General features: G+C 40.4%; 1 protein-coding gene across 5 annotated transcripts in view; it reads left to right on the top strand.

The window, feature by feature from the left end:
* The window catches only part of CRIM1 (cysteine rich transmembrane BMP regulator 1), a 207614-nt gene that overhangs the window by 120230 nt on the left and 69501 nt on the right, over positions 1-17883 (top strand). For all 5 annotated transcript variants that reach the window (XM_004265060.4, XM_033419295.2, XM_033419294.2 and 2 more), the window contains 3 exons: positions 971-1092; positions 11236-11418; positions 13871-14068. In XM_004265060.4, coding sequence (XP_004265108.1) covers positions 971-1092; positions 11236-11418; positions 13871-14068 — 503 coding nt within the window. The remainder of the gene's footprint in view (positions 1-970; positions 1093-11235; positions 11419-13870; positions 14069-17883) is intronic.

Genomic DNA, 17883 nt, shown 5'->3' with positions numbered 1-17883 from the left:
CCAGGGGAGTCCCAGGGCAGAGTCTAGCTGCTCCTTCCTTGTATTACAGTTACATCCTGACACCCTCCTGCCCTGAGCTTCTCATTTCCTGCCTCTTATTTCATTACGACACATCAACATCAGGCAGTTGACAATATCTTTTTCTCCTCTTATATTTACCTGCCTCTTATTTTCCTGTGGTCAGGCAAGTTTTACAGCGGAGTTGAAGTTAAGGGTGAGAGCCAACAGAGGTAGTTTGCATTCAGAGAAATGCACACATGCAGCTTAGAAGATCCAAAACATTAAGACTTTCAGCTTCCAGATAGCTGTCACAAACTCCATTTGCTGAAGCTTATGCCCTTTATTTATAAAGCTCCTCGGTCTTCAATCAGAATCTATTTCTTTTATTATACACAATTATAAATTAATTAACGTAGCTCCAGAGGAGGATGCTACTAGACACAATCACAAAGATTTAAAAAAAAAAAAAAAAGCCAAACTAATAACCTATTAGTTGAAAGACGAGTCAGAAAATTTGCTGAAAAACACCTAAAGGTCAACAGCAACCAAGTAGCAACATAGAATCATTTAACGCAGGAGCATCATTCTGTGTCAGACGGTGCAAGCATCACTGATGTCTGGAGTAACAGGATAATGTATGCATGTAAAGATGGCCCTGAGTCATCAAGAAAATGTTCGTTATGCTCAATACCAGTCTGGTTAAGTAAGAAATGAAGTAATGCATTTTAGGAATATTTCTGTCAAAATGGTTAACGTTAAATATCTGGGCGTATACTAAGGAGATGAGCCTTAGTTATTTGGAATGCCAATTATGTTAGGACCCGCTCCCCATTCCCCAGCGACACCAGATAAACAGAACAGTGTCACAGAGAGGGGTGAATAGTTTTCCAAAGCCACTTTGTTTGTGGTCTCCCGACTTCTATGTTGTTGTTTATTCATGGGGTTTTCCTTCCCTTTTCTTTGGTTTCAGATGCGAGTGTCTCTCTGGCTTATGTGGTTTCCCCGTGTGTGAGGTGGGATCCACTCCCCGCATAGTCTCTCGTGGAGATGGGACACCTGGAAAGTGCTGTGATGTCTTTGAATGTGTTAATGGTACGTGGGGTTTCTCTTGTTCTCAGAGAGTGTACATTTGTGCAGGAGGAGGAGGGAGGGTTCAATCTAGCTGTTTCTGTCTTTTAAAAGGCAGAGAATATACTCAGGGACTTGATGAAACTCAGAAAGAATATTTGTTTAAGATCCCACTAGGCAGTAGAGAAAGTTAGGAAAGGAATCATCATTCCATCCATTAGAAAGAGCATTTTGGAAGTGTAATCGCAGACTGCATGTAGCCATCATATTCTGCTGTGTTTCAGTAGTTCAGAAATTTTAGGATTGCAAGAAAAGGATCATGGAAAATGTGGTCGTATCCCTCCTATCATTCAAGATCTCATTGCATTATTGTCAGAGGTAATCTTTGTAACTAACACCACATTGGAGTGTCCACAATTTGAAAGAGAAAAGACACTGTTCCTTTAGTTTAGCATTTTCCTACTTAGAGGAAACACCTCTGGCCATTACTTGGTCAGTAGTATTGGCCTAGTTGGAGCTGGAACCTTGTGGACCAGAAAAACGATCCTTCAGTCATAAGATTACTTCAAATAGAATCCACCTTTCTCCCTTGGTGTGTGATGACCTGGCGTTTATTGAATTTAGATGCTAGAAGGGAGGAGAGCCTAAAACATGTCCCTCCATCAGAATTTTCAGAAGAAAAACAAAGAATAAACTCAAGTAAGTGAAATGTCAGTAATTTTAGAGGACATTATTTAGTCAACACCTAGACACACAAGGAAAATGATTTTGGATTTGGACAAATACAACAAAATTACGCATATAGAAGCGTCCATATTTGCCGCCTACAGGAAATAGGGGTTCAGAAGCTTTTCTGCCCTCCTCCCAAGCTGCCCCTCCCCCACAAGAAAAGGTTATATTAAAGTCCAGACCTGTTTCACCGAGTCCTGTAGTTTTTAGTCCAGTGGCTGCATATTTTGTTTTGTTTTGCTTTGCTTTGCTTTGAAGAAACACTTGTAGTATGGCTTTGTGGTTAAAAAAGAACATACACTACAATTAAAAGACTTCAGTTTGAAAACTAGTTCCTCCACTTAGTAGCTGTGTAACTTTGGGCATCCCTTGGTTTCCCTGGGCCTCAGTTGCCACATCTGTCAAATGGAGTGAATAACAGTAAATTAAATGAGGTTTTATATGTGAAGCACTTGAAATTGTGCCTCAAGAGCAAATGGTCTTTATAATTTTGTGTGCCCACCTCCTGTTCATATCCAAAGATGCTGTTCTGGACATTGCAGGGGGATGGAGAAGGTGAGGGGAGGCTCCTGACTTAAAGACCTTTATAAATACAAGCATGCAGGGAGAGGTGCAGGAAAAGTTCCACGTGCATAAATCTCTTCTCAGTGCTTCTCCCCACCCGTATTATTATCCAGCCGGTAGTAATGTCTGTTAACCACCAGCAAATGGCCAAGTCTCTGGTATTGCTGAAGTTAGTTGATTGTAGGTGCCATTTTGTGAATATTTAACTTGTACATTGAGGACAGAAATAGTTGGTCCTTGTCCTGGGCTCCCAGCATCTCAGATGTGCTTCCTTCCAGTATTCATCCCTCTGTATGTCTTTCTCTCATGCTAGAATCTGAACTGCCAGAGAACAGGGAATCTATCCTTGTGTCTGTGTTATTAGCACATTGCCTGCCTCTCAGAGTGCACTCAGGTTCTGATGGGTAGTTGGGTGGGTGAGTGAGCAAGTGATCTGATTCATATCATCTTAGTTCCCTCTAGAGTGGCTGTTAATTATCAGCCCATAGAGGGCTTACTTTGTGGGAATTCGCCATCTTTACTGCCCTACACTTTAATCTTAGGTCTCTTGTCCCCAGGAAATATCACCTCTAGAGGAGTGCCTTTCTTCTTTCCTTGCTTCTTGATTATAGAAACCCAAGTGTCGTGACTTTCTCATCAGGACATTAACTTTACATCTCTCCCCAGTGTGATACGGTTTGGACAGCTGATAACTGCCCCCCGCCCCCTCAGTGCCCTTGCCCCCATTTATAGAGTCCATTTATAGAAGTCACTTCAGGAACAGGACTTGCCTTCAGCTGTGAGAAAATGTTGAGATGACAAAGCAGTCACAGGATTTCTGGTGTTTGCCTCTTTCTTGCCACCATAAATTGGTTGGGCGATCTTTGCTTTATTTCGTGTCCTGCTACAGTGTGTCTATTTCTATATTAGTCATTCAATTGTAGATGAGACTAGAAACTACAGTCCTCTGAAGATTCAAAATCCCACAGAATAGTGTGTATGGAATTCTGTCTCAAAGTCTATATTTCACTTTTTTTGTCATATACATACACACATATACACACCTCCCCTCCACACATACATATATTCGTATGTAAGTGTATGTGTTTGTTTGTTTATTTGGCAACTGGTGCCCTGGGAAAATCTTACTGTTGTCATAAGGTCACCATTAGAGGATATTACATATCAAAAATTCATTATCATTGCCCAGATGAGCAGAGGTCTATTTTATATATACATATTTTAATAAGCCATATATATATATATATATATAGCTTTAAAATATATATAAAGCCTTGCTTATGCACAAAGGATTTGAGGCAACTTTACACTGAGAACAGATACGATAACATAGTGGTAGAACATTAATGAGAAAAGAGAATCAGAACCGTAGAGTTGTATGTAAAAGTTGAAAATGAAAAGCAAAAAGAGAGTGCCTACAGGTATGCAGGCCATAGCATCTGTCTGTTTAATTGTTGGAGTTAAATGTCAAGTTAGGCCCCCAGCGTCCTGGCCATCAAAGTGAAAAAGGAGATAGAATCAGATCTGCAGTTCTTATTTTTAGAGACAAGAAGCCTGCTGAACAGGGCAACCCTCTGCTCATATGGAAGCTTGAAAAGAGAGTGCTGGGTGACACAGTAGATCCTGTCCTTAGTTGCTTTAATCCCTTAAATGTGGAAACAGATTTCCTCTGGCTGCTCTTCTCAATAATAAGCAAAAGCAAAATGTTAAAATACACCTCAGCGAAAGCAGTTTTCAGAGGTGAGTTTGACACCCGGCTGGAACCTGGGTGCTTAGAGGACTATTTATTGATTTTGAGAAACCCCCAAACATGTAGGAACATGTCGGAATGGATCTGGGAACCCCAGTTAAGGAGACAGTGGGTTGCATGTTAACTAACCGCATGTGCAGAAACAGAGATTGCCTGCCAGCACTCGGCTCCTAAGCTGCCATCCAGGTGATCCGTGTGCTTACGTTACTTTTTTAAGATAAGCGTTATAGTGAACACAGAAGGTTAAAAAATATTCACAGAGAATTCAAGAACTCTTGAGTTTTGAAAACATTAGCCTAGATGAATAGATGGAAAGAACATTCTCCATAAATATTCGTTCTCTTTTCTGTTGGGTTTGGTTTTATTTGGGGGGGGGGGGGAGAGTTGCCCATCGGATTGTTATGGTCTGTGACTGAGGGCTGAAAGGAGGACATGTGAGGTATTGGTTGAATGAGAACCCTGTTGTTTAGAAACCAAAGGAACAGGTGGTATGATTGAGCTCCTTTTGTGTAAACTAGAAGACATCAGTATCATCGCCTAGAAGTATGACCTCCACAGCAGTGTTGAATAATCCCAGATCTTCTTCAAGAAACAGTTCTGTGTCTGCTCCTGCCCATAAGCAAAACTTTTGTCATTAGTCAGCTGGAGCTGAGTGATGGCCTCTACTTTTATTTTTTTGCAGTACATGGGCCTCTCACTGCTGTGGCCTCTCCCGTTGCGGAGCACAGGCCTCAGACGCACAGGCTCAGCGGCCATGGCTCACGGGCCCAGCCGCTCCGCGGCATGTGGGATCCTCCCGGACCGGGGCACGAACCCGTGTACCCTGCCTCGGCAGGCGGACTCTCAACCACTGCGCCACCAGGGAAGCCCTGGCCTCTACTTTTAGATTGACGTGTTCTCCATTTGGTTACAGTACACCTTATTGCCTTACACTGGCCCAGCTCACTCATTTCTAGAGGCATTTGGGTTTGAATAGGGAAGTCATCCACATACAGAATATGGAAACAGTCATTTGGTTGCTTAGATATGATCAGCTGTCCAATGTACTTGCACAGAAATCCAAACTAGAACATCATGGTTTGAGTGTTGGAGCCACTGACTGACTCTTCCAGTATCAGACACACTAACATGTCAAATCCATCAGTCACAGGAGAGCCATACCCAAAGTCAGCTTGCTCCTCATGTAAAATTTGGGCCTGGAAAACTGAGACCTGCAGTTTGTTAAGAAAATTAGTACAAAAACTTCTAATGATAACCCATTGTTTGTTTAGCAATAATACTCAGTAATATTTCTAGGGACATAAGGTCTACTTCTACAGTGATGGAGAGAATATGGCACTTTGAAAGAAATATTCCACTCAGTATGCATTTATTGAGCATCTGTTGTGTTCCTGGGGTCTTGTCAAGCTAATTTTGCTTAACAGTGATACAGTCTTTTGCAGTCCTATTTTGTAAGTATTGTTCCCCTTCCCTTATCCCGAAGTAGTATCTGCCTGGTATTCTCTAGCACACACACCCTGCTTCCCCCCCATAGAAAAGGTGTTTTCCTCCTATAGCTATCTGGAAGCTCATGTACCCTGTCTTTGTGATTACATCAGTTTGTCTCTGATTTATGGAGAAATTTTCAGACATTTCTCATCTGTCATACAGTTGTCTCTCTTTTGACTTCGTAAGTCTGCCCACTTGCTTCCTATACAGCTTACCCCCAGTGAAAGGAGACCAGAGGCAAGACATTAGCCATTTTCTACTGAGATATTAAAGAGAAAAAGCAACAGAAGTATACCTATTTGGATTTTTTTCTCCATTTTCACATTTGATGTGAAGTTCTACATTTTAGTCTTTTCCTTTGCTAAAATTATATACCTATCACTGTCTGCCAATCAGTGTAATTTGGCAGGCAGTAGAAGTTATTAACAGTCTATAAGGTTCTTTTTCAGGAGTTCTGGAATATGTTAAAGAGGGAAGAGAATATTCCAGAACTGAGAAACATAAAATTTAATTGGGCAGACACAAAAAACGTGCAAAAATACCTAAAAAGACACTTTTGTGCATCTCAATGCATATGCAATTTTATGCATTGATAGGTACAAGTTACACAGTAAATTATTTTATTTGTAATATTATTCTTTTCTCTGTCCATGGAAAATGTCCTGTTATAGAGGTAGTGGTAAACTCCATAGGGTTCTAAGATTCACATGTATCCCCAGCAGGTGAAGAAGTAATTGGTCATTGCTCCTCAAAGACCACTGCCAGCCATTTTTATCATGCATCTTTCTGAAGAGCTTCTGTAAATTTGTCTTGGCATCAAATAGGGATTTCATTATGTCGTGTGATTTTTTTTTTTTTTTAATCCTAAAGAATCGATTGTGTTTTCAAGGCTGTGTTTTCTGGGACTCTCCATCTCTCTAAATTCCATTCCCTTGCTCTCTGTGCCTTAGCTAGTGAAATGTAACTCTTGTCAATCCCATCCCCTCCCGCTCACGTTTCTGCACAACCCACGGTAAAAGCGAGTTCATCTGGAGCCGCTTTAGTCATAACCACAGCCTTCCCTTCTCACTCCTTCAAATCTCACACCAAGATTTGTGGCTTCACCCAGATGGTAGCTGTGGTTGATTAAGGCAAATAAGTATTGATAATTAATATTAATTGGTTTCTAAAATACTTCTTTTTCTTCAGTTTGAATGGAAGCTCAGCATTTTGTTAGAATGCAGTATTTTGCCTCCTTCCACAGCATGCAAATTTGATTGATAAAAAGCACGCCATTTTCTACACTTTAGAACTTGTGGTCCAGCTGCCCAGTTTCTTCCAGTCCCAGCTCAGTTTAGTATGTTAGCTAAAAGTATAATAAATTCTGAGCTGTAATAAGATGATTCTTTCTGACATGAGTTTTCTGAAAAAAGAAATAGTATATCCAGCCAACACTATGGAAGAGGTTCAGACATGCACATTTACTGCCTGTGTAAATATATACACACAGCTCATCTCACACTAGTTATGTGACTTTAGGCAAAAGTCAATTTGCCTAAAAATTTCATTTTCCTCATTGAAGAAGTGGCTGTTAATATTTGTTCTGTCTTCTTGACAGGATTGTTATAAAATCAAATGAGAAAGTACTTGTTTGTCCAGGTACAAAACAAATGTAAATATACTCAAATTAAAATGCAGTGAAAGTCTCAAATATTTCGAATATCCAAGGTGACATGGAGAAACGATGTTAGGACAGAGGAGCCCGTGAGAGTTGTGTGTATCGTGATCTGGTTTTTCCCATCTTACTAAACAGGGTGCATTAGCTCAGGGGAACTTTCTTTAGCTTGGAAGTACTTTTATTTTACCAGCTTTATTGAGACACATACCATGCACTTCGCCAAGTGAAGTTGCACAATTCACTGTTTTTAATGTATTCACAGAACTGTTTGATCCTCACAATCAATTTTAGAACACTTACATCAATCCCCCCCAAATTCCCAAACTCATTAACAGTCACTCCCCATTTCCCCCAAACCCTCCAGTACTAGGCAACCACTAATCTACTTTCTGTCTCTATACATATACCTATTATGGACATTTCATATAAATAGAATCATATCCAATATGTGGTATTTTTTGACTGGCTTCCTTCACTTAGCAATGTTCCCCAGGTTCATTTAGTATATATCAAAATTTCATTCCTTTTTTATGGCCAAGAAATATTTCATTACATGGATATACTACATTTTGTTTATTCATGCATCAGTTGATAGACGTTTAGGTTGTTTCCGTTTTTTTTCGCTATTATGAATAGCACTGCTATAAACATTTGTGTACAAGTTTTTATGTGAATAGATGTTTTCATTTCTCTTGGATAAGGTTATACCTAAGAGTAGAATTGCTGGATCCTCTGGTAACTCTGTGTTTCATTACATCCTCACCAGCGATGTATGAGAGTTTCAGTTTCTCCACATCCTCGTCAGCATTTGTTATTATCTATATGTTTTTCATTTTAGCCATCCTAGGATATGAAGTGATGTCTCATTGTGGCTTTGATTTGTATTCCCTTAATAAATAATGATGTTAAGCATCTTTTCATCTGCTTTTTGGTCATTTCTGTATCTTATTTGGAGAAATTTCTATTCAAATATTCGCTGTTTTTCAATTGGGTTGTTTTTATTGTTCTTTATATATTCTGATACAAGTCCTTTATCAGATATTTACAAATATTTTTTAATCTTTGGGTTATCTTTCTTTATGGTGTTCTTTGAGGCACAAAAGTAGATGAACTCCAGTTTAACTATTTTTTCTTCTGTTGCTTATGCTTTTGGTGTCATATCTAAGAAACCATTGCCTAATTACAAAGTCTCAAAGATTTACTCCTGTTATCTTCTAAGAGCTCTATAGTTGTAGCTATTACGTTTAGATCATAGTTCTGTAATTCATTTTGAGTTATTTTTTGTATATGGTATGATAGTGGTCCATTCTTATTCTTTTGCATGTGGATATCCAGTTGCTCCAGCACCATTCGTTGAAAAGACTATTCTTTTCCTCAATGAATTATCCTGGCACCCTGTTAAAAATCACTAAATATGAGAGTTTGTTTCTGAACTCTTAATCAATTCCACTGAACTGTATATTTATCCTGATGTCAGTACTACAGTGTCTCGATTACTGTAGCATTGTAGTATGTCTTGAAATCAGAAAGTGTGAGTTCTCTAGCTTTGTTCTTCTTTTCAAGGTTGTTTTGGCAGTTCTGGGTTCCTCACATTTCCATATGAGTTTTAGGATTGGCTTGTCAGTTTTTACAAAAGAACCAAGTAGGATTTTGATAGAGATTGCAATGAAAATACAGATCAATTTGGGGAATATTTTCACCTTACCAATATTATCTTTCAGTCCATGAACATGGAATATATTTTCATTTATTTAGGCCTTCTTTACTTTCTTTGAACAATGCTTTTTAGTTTTTAAAGTACAAGTTTTGTGCTTCATTTATTAAATTTATTGCTAAATATTTTATTCTTTTTAATGCTACTGTGAATGGAATTTTTTTAAACTTCATTTTCAGATTGTTCTTTGCTAGTGTGTAGATATACAATTTATTTGAGTTGCAGTTGTACCCTGAAATCTTGCCGAACTTTTTGTTCACTAGTTTTTTAGTAGATTCTTTAGAATCTTTTAAAATTCAAGATCATGTCATCTGCAAGCAGAGAAAGTTTTCCTACTTACTTTCTCATATGCGTGATTTTTTTAAAAAATTTATTTATTTTGGGGTGTGTTGGGTCTTTGTTGCTGCGTGCAGGCTTTCCCTAGTTGCAGCGAGCAGGGGCTACTCTTTTTTTTTTTTTTTTTTTGTGGTGCGTGGGCCTCTCACTGTTGCGGCCTCTCCCGTTGTGGAGCACAGGCTCCGGACGCGCAGGCTCAGCGGCCATGGCTCATGGGCCCAGCCGCTCTGCAGCATGTGGGATCTTCCCGGACCGGGGCACGAACCCGTGTCCCCTGCATTGGCAGGCGGACTCAACCACTGCGCCACCAGGGAAGCCCAGGGGCTACTCTTCGTTGTGGTGCGCGGGCTTCTCATTGCGGTGGCTTCTCTTGTTGCAGAACATGGGCTCTAGGTGCGTGGGCTTCAGTAGTTGTGGCTCGCGGGCTCTAGAGCGCAGGCTCAGTAGTTGTGGCGCACAGGCTTAGTTGCTCCGTGGCATATGGGCTCTTCCTGGACCAGGGATCGAACCCATGTCCCCTGCATTGGCAGACGGATTCTTAACCACTGCCTCACCAGGGAAGCCCATGTGCTTTTTATGTCTTTTTGTTGCCTAAGTGCCCTGGCTGGAGCCTCCAGTACAAAGTTGAATCGAAGTGGTGAGAGTGAACATCGTTGTCTTGTTCCTGATTTAAAGGGAAAAGCATTCACCCTTTCACTATTAAGTATGATGCTAGCTGTGGGTTTTTCATAGATGCCACTTATCAAGCTGCTGTTTAACAACTTCCACTCCTAAGTTATTGAACGTTTTTGTCATGAAAGGGTGTTGAATTCTGTCAAATATCTTTTCCATGTCAACTGAGATGATCCTGTGGGTTTTTTCCTTTATTCTATAGACATGTTGTATTACATTAATTGGTTTTTGGATGTTAAACCAACCTTGCATTCTTGGAATAAATCCCACTTGGTATATAATCTTTTTTATATGTTGCTGGATTCAGTCAGCTAGTATTTTTTTTTTTTTGAGGATTTTTTTATCTCTGTTTATAAGAATAGTTTTCTTTTTCTTGTGATGTCTTTGTCTGGTGGGAGTTCTTTTAAGTCAACCAAAATTAGAGTTAAGAAATGGATTTATGAGAGTGTTTTGGGGCAGAGAAACAATTTAAAATCATTGGTGTCATTATGAGAATTGTTAAGTGCAGGGCTTTGAGTCCTTAGCAGAACATAGCCTTGAAACACAATGGAAGGAGTACAAGGTTTTAGTTGAAGAGCTACTGTTTTTGCTTCTATCATTTGCTAAATGTGTGACTTTGAGCAAATTACCCAGGATTTCCTCACTTCTGCACTCAGGATAAGTATTTCTACATCAGACCTTTGTTATTGGGATTAAGTGAGGTAATGCATGTAGAAAGTGTTTTTTTAAAGGCCAAGCACTATTATAATTACAGATTGTTAAACAGGATAGAAAAAAGAATTTAGGAGAAAACACTGGAGAAACAGAAGAACATAACCTCTTAAAAGGCCTAAATAAATTTTTTGAGGCAGAACAAAACCTAATGTGGAGGCAGGATCATTTACTTGAGGGTAGAGAATGATTTAACAAAACAAACGTTTCGTTTAACAAAAAATCTTTTTAAAGCACAAATCAGAAATGTGTTTCATGGTCACATGGTTACTTTTATTTGGGATAAGGGGACGCCAGTATAGATTTTACTAAGAGGAATTTCGATTCCTTGGTATAATGAAAATAGTGATGTGTTTTATTTATTTTATTCTACTTTACTTTGCATTGCTTTGTTGCTTCTGTTGTAAAAAATTACATTGAGTGTAGTAAATTTCCATCAAATTTTAACCTGCTGTCAGACAGTATTTTCTAGAGGCTGTTTGAAAAATATGAAAGGACACCAGAGAAATGACTTTGAATCTGCCATGTTTGTTTTAACTCCTTTAGAAACAAAGCCAGCCTGTGTATTCAACAATGTGGAGTATAGCGATGGGGATATGTTTCGAATGGACAACTGTCGGTTCTGTCGATGCCAAGGGGGTGTTTCCATCTGCTTCACCGCCCAGTGTGGTGAGCTGAACTGCGAGAGATACTATGTGCCCGAAGGGGAGTGCTGCCCTGTGTGTGAAGGTAAGGACAGGTGCCAATCAGAGAATAAGAAGAAGAGACATGGTTTAGGGACTTAATATCACAGTTGACCTACTTCAGTCTCACTCCAAAATAGAGGAAGATTGAAGAAGTTCCCATTTTTTGTCACCATGGTCTACCTTTTAGGACTTCAATAATGCTAGGTAGACTGTGTGAAACTGTCAATACTTCCCTGAGGGAAGTTACACCCTGGGTGTAGACAGCGGTCACCTGTTTCCACAGATGGACGTGAAGTTTCCCGGAGGTGCTTTCTGTTCCTCCTCTGTGGTTCCAGCAGTTCCTTGGCAAGTCCTGGGACTTTCTCTCCATCCTGACATCAGAATTCCACCCACCCTGCTCCCCTCAGATTGCTCAGCTAGGACAGGGCCGCCCTAGTCACTGACCACCTTAGCCAGTCAGCTCAGAGAGAAACCAACCCTGCTTCCTTTCCGATACCCATGCCAGTCCAGGTGAGAGCAGGGCTCCCCGTCCTTTGAAAATGTGTGGTAGTGAGAGTAGGGTCATGGTGTGGCATGGTGGTGACACCAAGGCAAGGCTCAGACAGTGTCCACTGTGGCCCTGGGCAGAAGGATCCCCAGGGCCTGCTTTCTCTTTATTCCCCATTTCCCTCCAAGAAATAATAGGTCCATGTTCCTCCAACAGGCTCGACCCTCCTGTCTCTCCTATGCAGAAGTAATAAACATTTCAGAATGATAACTCTGAATATCATATACTACAGTCCACACATTTTAAGGATCAGGACAATCAGAAAAGTAGTCACTTGTCTGAGTTTCCAGTGAAGCCAGGAACAGTGAGTGCCTGACCGTGTCTCTGGCCTAACTGCACTACACTGTTTCCCCAGAAAAGAGGATCACGTGAGCTTTCTTGTCCTGCCCGGACCACAGACCTTCAGTCTGGAGTCAGGCACATCCGTCTCATGTCTGACACTCACCCTGCCCTTACCTCCACACATGAAACGGGAGGACAGAATTTCATGCCATGTTCCATAACTTTTTCTGTTTTCTAAATCCATTTCTTTTCAGTATTTGAGCTCTGTTTGCCACATAATACTGAAGATATGAAATTGCTTAGAGTATGCGAACTACATTCCTAACGTTGAACAGTGGTTCCTAACAGGGAGGCCACCTTCCCTGTTAGAAATTATTTTTGCTAACAGGGGAGAAAGGTGGTTCACTTCTTAGGTGTCATCAGGGATTTTAAGAAAGTCACATCAAACTTTTAACCTTCCCAATTGATTTGTTCCCTAGCTACTCCCCCCCGGTGTGTAAATAGTCTCTGAAACTATGTAGCAGTTGGTCATGTAAAAACATAGATATGGACCTCTGTGTAATAATCATAATGAGTTGTCTGGGCATAGATCCGGTTATGTCTCACTTCCTGGAATTCAGATCCAGGCTCAAAGTAGAAATGAAGTATGCAGTGTAATATTTTTTATAAAGAAATTTTATAAAGTCTTATCTAACTCAGGTCTCTTGGCTGCTTGCATGTCTGGCAGACTGCCCTTCTGAAGCTGTGGCTGCGTGCTTTTCAGTTTTGGCCCTCTCACTCTCTTGTAATGCCCTACTACCTCTTTGGAATAAAGAGGACCAAACTCGGAACTGCCTGGACTTTGCTTCCAGCACAGCAGCGCTTGCTTCTTGAGGCCAGATTTTATGTTTCTGAAAAAGAACATTGAGTGATTTATCTAGTTGCTTTCATTTATAAGGATATTTGGGGATTTTTTATTTATGTGCTTGTCAGCAACCTCAGAAAACTTTTTCACACTATCCTTGGCTACCTGCGTTCCCCAGCCTCAGCTGCTGCCTGACTGCTCAGCTTGGGGGAGAAAAATGGCGTAGGTTCACAGCTTTCCCTGCAGGGCACAAGCAGTGCCATGAATGGTTTAGAGAAGCTGTGTCAGTCCTGTCCTGAACAAGGCCACAGCAGGGAACTGTATACACCTCACTGTGCCTCCAGGCACCGTGAGATAGACTTCAGTTAGTCCTAGAAATAACAGGCTCGCTATAAGTTAGATGGGGCATTATTCTTTCCACTTTACAGGTGGTAAGATGGAGGTATAATAAACATTTAAGTTGGCAATTCAGAAGGCATCGTCAGAGCCTAAAATGGATCAGCATTTTTTTCTCATGACCAACCCACAGCTCCATCCGCGAAATTTTGCACCTTTATGAAATGATAACACCTGCACATTGGTTTTTATACCTCAGATCCCCTGCCCTGTGTGCCGTGTCAGGATGGGTGGACAGAAATTCAGCATGACAGCTGCTTTTGCATGTCCCCTTAGAGACACCTCCTGTGGCCCTGAGCTTCTGCTGAGCACAGCTGGAAAAGAACTGCTGATGACGAGAACCTGGGGAAAAAATGTCTCTAGGTGCAGGCAGAGATAAGATGTAGAATGCCCTCAGTCTTACTCTGAACTCACGTTTTAATTTAGATCCCGTGTATCCTTTCAATAATCCCGCTGGCTGCTATGCCAATGGTCAGATCCGTGCCCATGGGGACCGGTGGCGGGAGGACGACTGCACGTTCTGCCAGTGCATCAACGGAGAACCCCACTGTGTTGCGACGGCCTGCGGACAGAGCTGCATGAACCCCGTCAAAGTGCCTGGGGAGTGTTGCCCTGTGTGTGAAGGTAACCCTTGTAGATTCTAACGAGCCCCTGGCGAATATCTCGTGTTGGATAAGCTTCTACCAGTATGTGCTTGCTTGTTTTCTGTTTCCTCAGGCATAATGTCTGCTTCATGCTGTTACCAGTTGCAGATGAATTTATTATACAGCCCAAACTAATCATTTGGGGGAAATGTTACACGTTTACAGTGAGAATAGTGTGGTCTTTATTTCGTCACTGCAGATAATGCTTATCTGAATACTTTACAGTCAAGGAATACATACATTTTAAATCAGTTCACCGCAAGCCTGATTAACATCCAAAGGTCAACACGATGAAATGAAATGAAATTGGAAATAAGACCCATGACTCAAAGCATAGCTTGTTCAACTTGTAATGCTTACATAAGCCCAAGAGTCCTGGCAACTAGATGAAAAACCTGGAGCCATCAAAGGTGGTTTTCACTGCCTGGAGTCCTCACCCTGAGCATCCGTTCTGCTTCTAATATCACGATGGCTGTGGCTTTGCAGTTCCTTTCGGGCTTTTTCTTATGTCTTGGTTACCTGCATTCACTACCTCTCTTCCTGTTTCATGGAGAGAGCCTGAGATATCCTGGACTAGTCTTTCCATCCCAACCGCTATTCCAGGCCATTTCCCCCATCCTGGGAAGATTCTTTGCACACTTAACTCAAGTCAGCCTTAATCCTTGGTCCATGTCTGTTAGTACAGACAAGAGATTGAATATCTATACTGACAGTTCCAATAGAGAGTGTCCGTCATTAAGAAGCACATTTGCATAGTGAAATGAACTAAAGTGGGTCAAAAATTAGTCCTTGTGGAAGATGGATCCTCCTAGAATTTTTTAAAACAGCTTTTAAGGAACTGACAGGTCTTTTCAGAAATTCAGTCAAGTAGACTGAGTCCTCTGTCAAGAAGTCTTTTTGCTTCTACCGAAATTTTAATCAACTCAGACTTCAGAGTTTGCCTGACTGGCTTCATTAACTTCTGAGGGGTTAGAATTATTAAAGACCTTAAAAATCATATAAAAATTTAAGCTGGAGGATTCTGGTTCTATTGACATCACCAATTCCCTCACCATTACTCTACTCAGAATGCAGCTGCCACACTCCAAAACTTTATAGCTTCCAGATGACCAATTTTGTGGAAATCACCCACCCACCTCGCACATATACTCCTCCTATCCCCTGAAGGCAGCGTTTCAGTGCTGGAAAAAGGAGTGTGCAATAATGTTTGATGATGTACGGTCAGCTTTACAAGGAAAGATGCCCTCTGAAGCTGATGAAGATGGGAATATCTATCCCTAGGAATTAGGGGCAATCTGTTATTGGTTTGAACTATTTAAGTATATGTATGTGCATGATAATGTAAGAAAAATTAAAAACATATATAAAATCCAGTAAACAGTAACTCTTTAACTTCATGAGTCTTGAGTCTAGATTGAAAATAAGACTTTGAAAAACTTGTTTAAAAAAAAAGTAGGGCCTTTTTTCTAAAAGTAAGAAAGGCAAACCCTTTGCCCTCATCTTTGGCTGTCATTAGCATATCCATTGTGGTGAGTGGAGAAGGGAAGCAGTTGGTGAATAGACAAAAATATATATTATATGTATGAGAAACTGATTTATTCTTATGTCATATAGATGTTTGGGTAGGAAGTAGATGTTAGTTTGATCACTTAGAGTTTGGTCTCTGAAACAGCTGGGTCACGTTGTAATCTTCCACTGTTTGAGAAAAGAGTGACAGTTTGGGTCAGCCATTAATTCCAAAAAATTTATTAAGAACCTTCCGTAATCCAGATACCACATCGGACACAAAGCTAAATGAGGGATAACTCCTAGTAAACTTCAAAGAAACTATTTAGGCTGTTTTAAATTAAACCAGGAAAAACAGAATGTCTGCATTCAGGTGCTGTGGGGTAAGTGCTTTTTATTTGTACCTGATTTCATTTAATCCTCACATTAACCCTCTGCCAAAGGCCTTATTATACCATTTTAAAGATGAAGAAATTAGGGTTTAGAGAGATTTAGATAATTTTTCCCAAGGTCAGTTGCCAATATGTGGCTGAGCTGGGATCAGCTGAAGTCTGTCAGATTCAACTACATTTTTGTCTGCTTCCTCTGCTCCCAGAGGTCATCTCAGTTTCCACCTGCCCCTATTTCTAGTTCCCTTCTATCTCTCTTCATCTCTGGCTTTTGGCCCTGTGTTGGGACACACAGGAGTTTGATGACAGGAGAGGAGATCATTTGCAGTTTGACAGCTACTCCGGGTGTTTTGGATGTGATCTCCCACCTGCCCTCTCCCCTGAATTTGAGGACCTCGGGGGAAGGATGCCTTTGAGACTCATCCTCGATTTGCTTCTCAAGCCTCACATTCAGGTTATCTCCTTCACTTCACCAGACTTGGCATCTTTATTCCAAGCTGTTAGGCTCTGCTGGTCTCAGCCTTGCAGAAGGTTCCATTGTTTAGTTCTCAGAGAACTAATTTATCTTCTGTTTCTTGTTTTTGTTTTAAAGTCAGTTAAGTAATAAGTTTCACATAAAACTGTGTTTACTCTCCAGTGACACCCTCATTTTAAGATGTGTTCAGAAGACAAAAGATTCTTTTGGCATGGGGATAAAAAAAACAATGTACAGCTTAGGATAATGATCATAAAAGTTTATTATTATCTATGAATAATATTGTAATAAACTTATTTATTAATAATAATAAACTTACAAAATAATGCAAGGCAAATAAATCTTCTTGCTTAGTTTTCAGGATCCAAGAAAGACTCTGGAAGTATTCAAAAATATTTTTCTCAGCAGTCATTCCATAGCCTATTTAAATAGAATTTCAGGTGATTTCCGAAGAGCCAAAGGATTAGACAGAATAAGAAAAAAGCAAGGCATTGTTGTGTAATAACTGATCAGCCAGAATTATTTGGAGGAAACAGAAAGACTGGTATTTATGCAGTTTATACACAGTAAATTCCTCTGTGCATAATTGCATAACAAATGTTGGCTCTCACCTTTATTAGCTACAGTCCCAAGGTACATAGTCAGAGTCTGAAATTTGATGAAAGGGACCCCACACAAGGATTGTGGGTTTAGATTCTTCCTAAATAAATTACTGCATCACCAAATATAGTGTGTTTGGACCTTCAGGGAGGAAGAGCCTTGTTGTGACTGCTGTTGTTATTAGAGATACATACCTTCCAAATGACAACATAATGTGCTTGGTTACTCCTGGAGGACTGGGAATGTGAACCTGGGGGCCCTTAAAGACTGTGTTGTTACTTGACAGCTAACTCAATTCATAAGTACCTGAGTGCTGTTTAAATTGGCACTTAAGTACTCTCTTGATTAAGTCTTAGCAAGTTAGTGTCAACACCCAATTCAGGTACACAGATAAGCCATCCCAGTCTGTAAGTCTATAACTGACTGTATTCTTATGGTTTGTTCTGTTGGCTTTTTTCTACATCTCCTCTTGCTCATCAATTGCATTATCTTTATTTTCTGGCCCTTGTAAAAAGCTAGAATGGAAGCACATGGAATAGCAGATAAAGTTTGCAGTTTAAGCATCTATATGGGAGATATGTCCTTATTTTCTTACAAACTAAAAACAAAAAAGGAGGGCAGCAGAATTGTCTTCCTCGGCATCTAGCACCATTTGCATCATCTTGTTTGTAGCCCTTAATGAGAGTAGCTGACATTTCTTGCACACTGTGACTGTGAGCCAGGCCTCAGTGCTTTAAGAGCATCAGCCCATTTGATCCTCACACCTACCCTCTTGTGCCGGTACTGCCATCCCAATTTATGATCACAGAACCCAAAGTTCAGAAG

This window comes from Orcinus orca, chromosome 13 (genome assembly GCF_937001465.1).
Source record: "Orcinus orca chromosome 13, mOrcOrc1.1, whole genome shotgun sequence".
In the NCBI taxonomy this organism is placed as follows: Eukaryota; Metazoa; Chordata; class Mammalia; order Artiodactyla; family Delphinidae; genus Orcinus; species Orcinus orca.
Note: the sequence above shows the minus strand (reverse complement) of the source record. Positions and strands in the feature narration are given on the sequence as shown.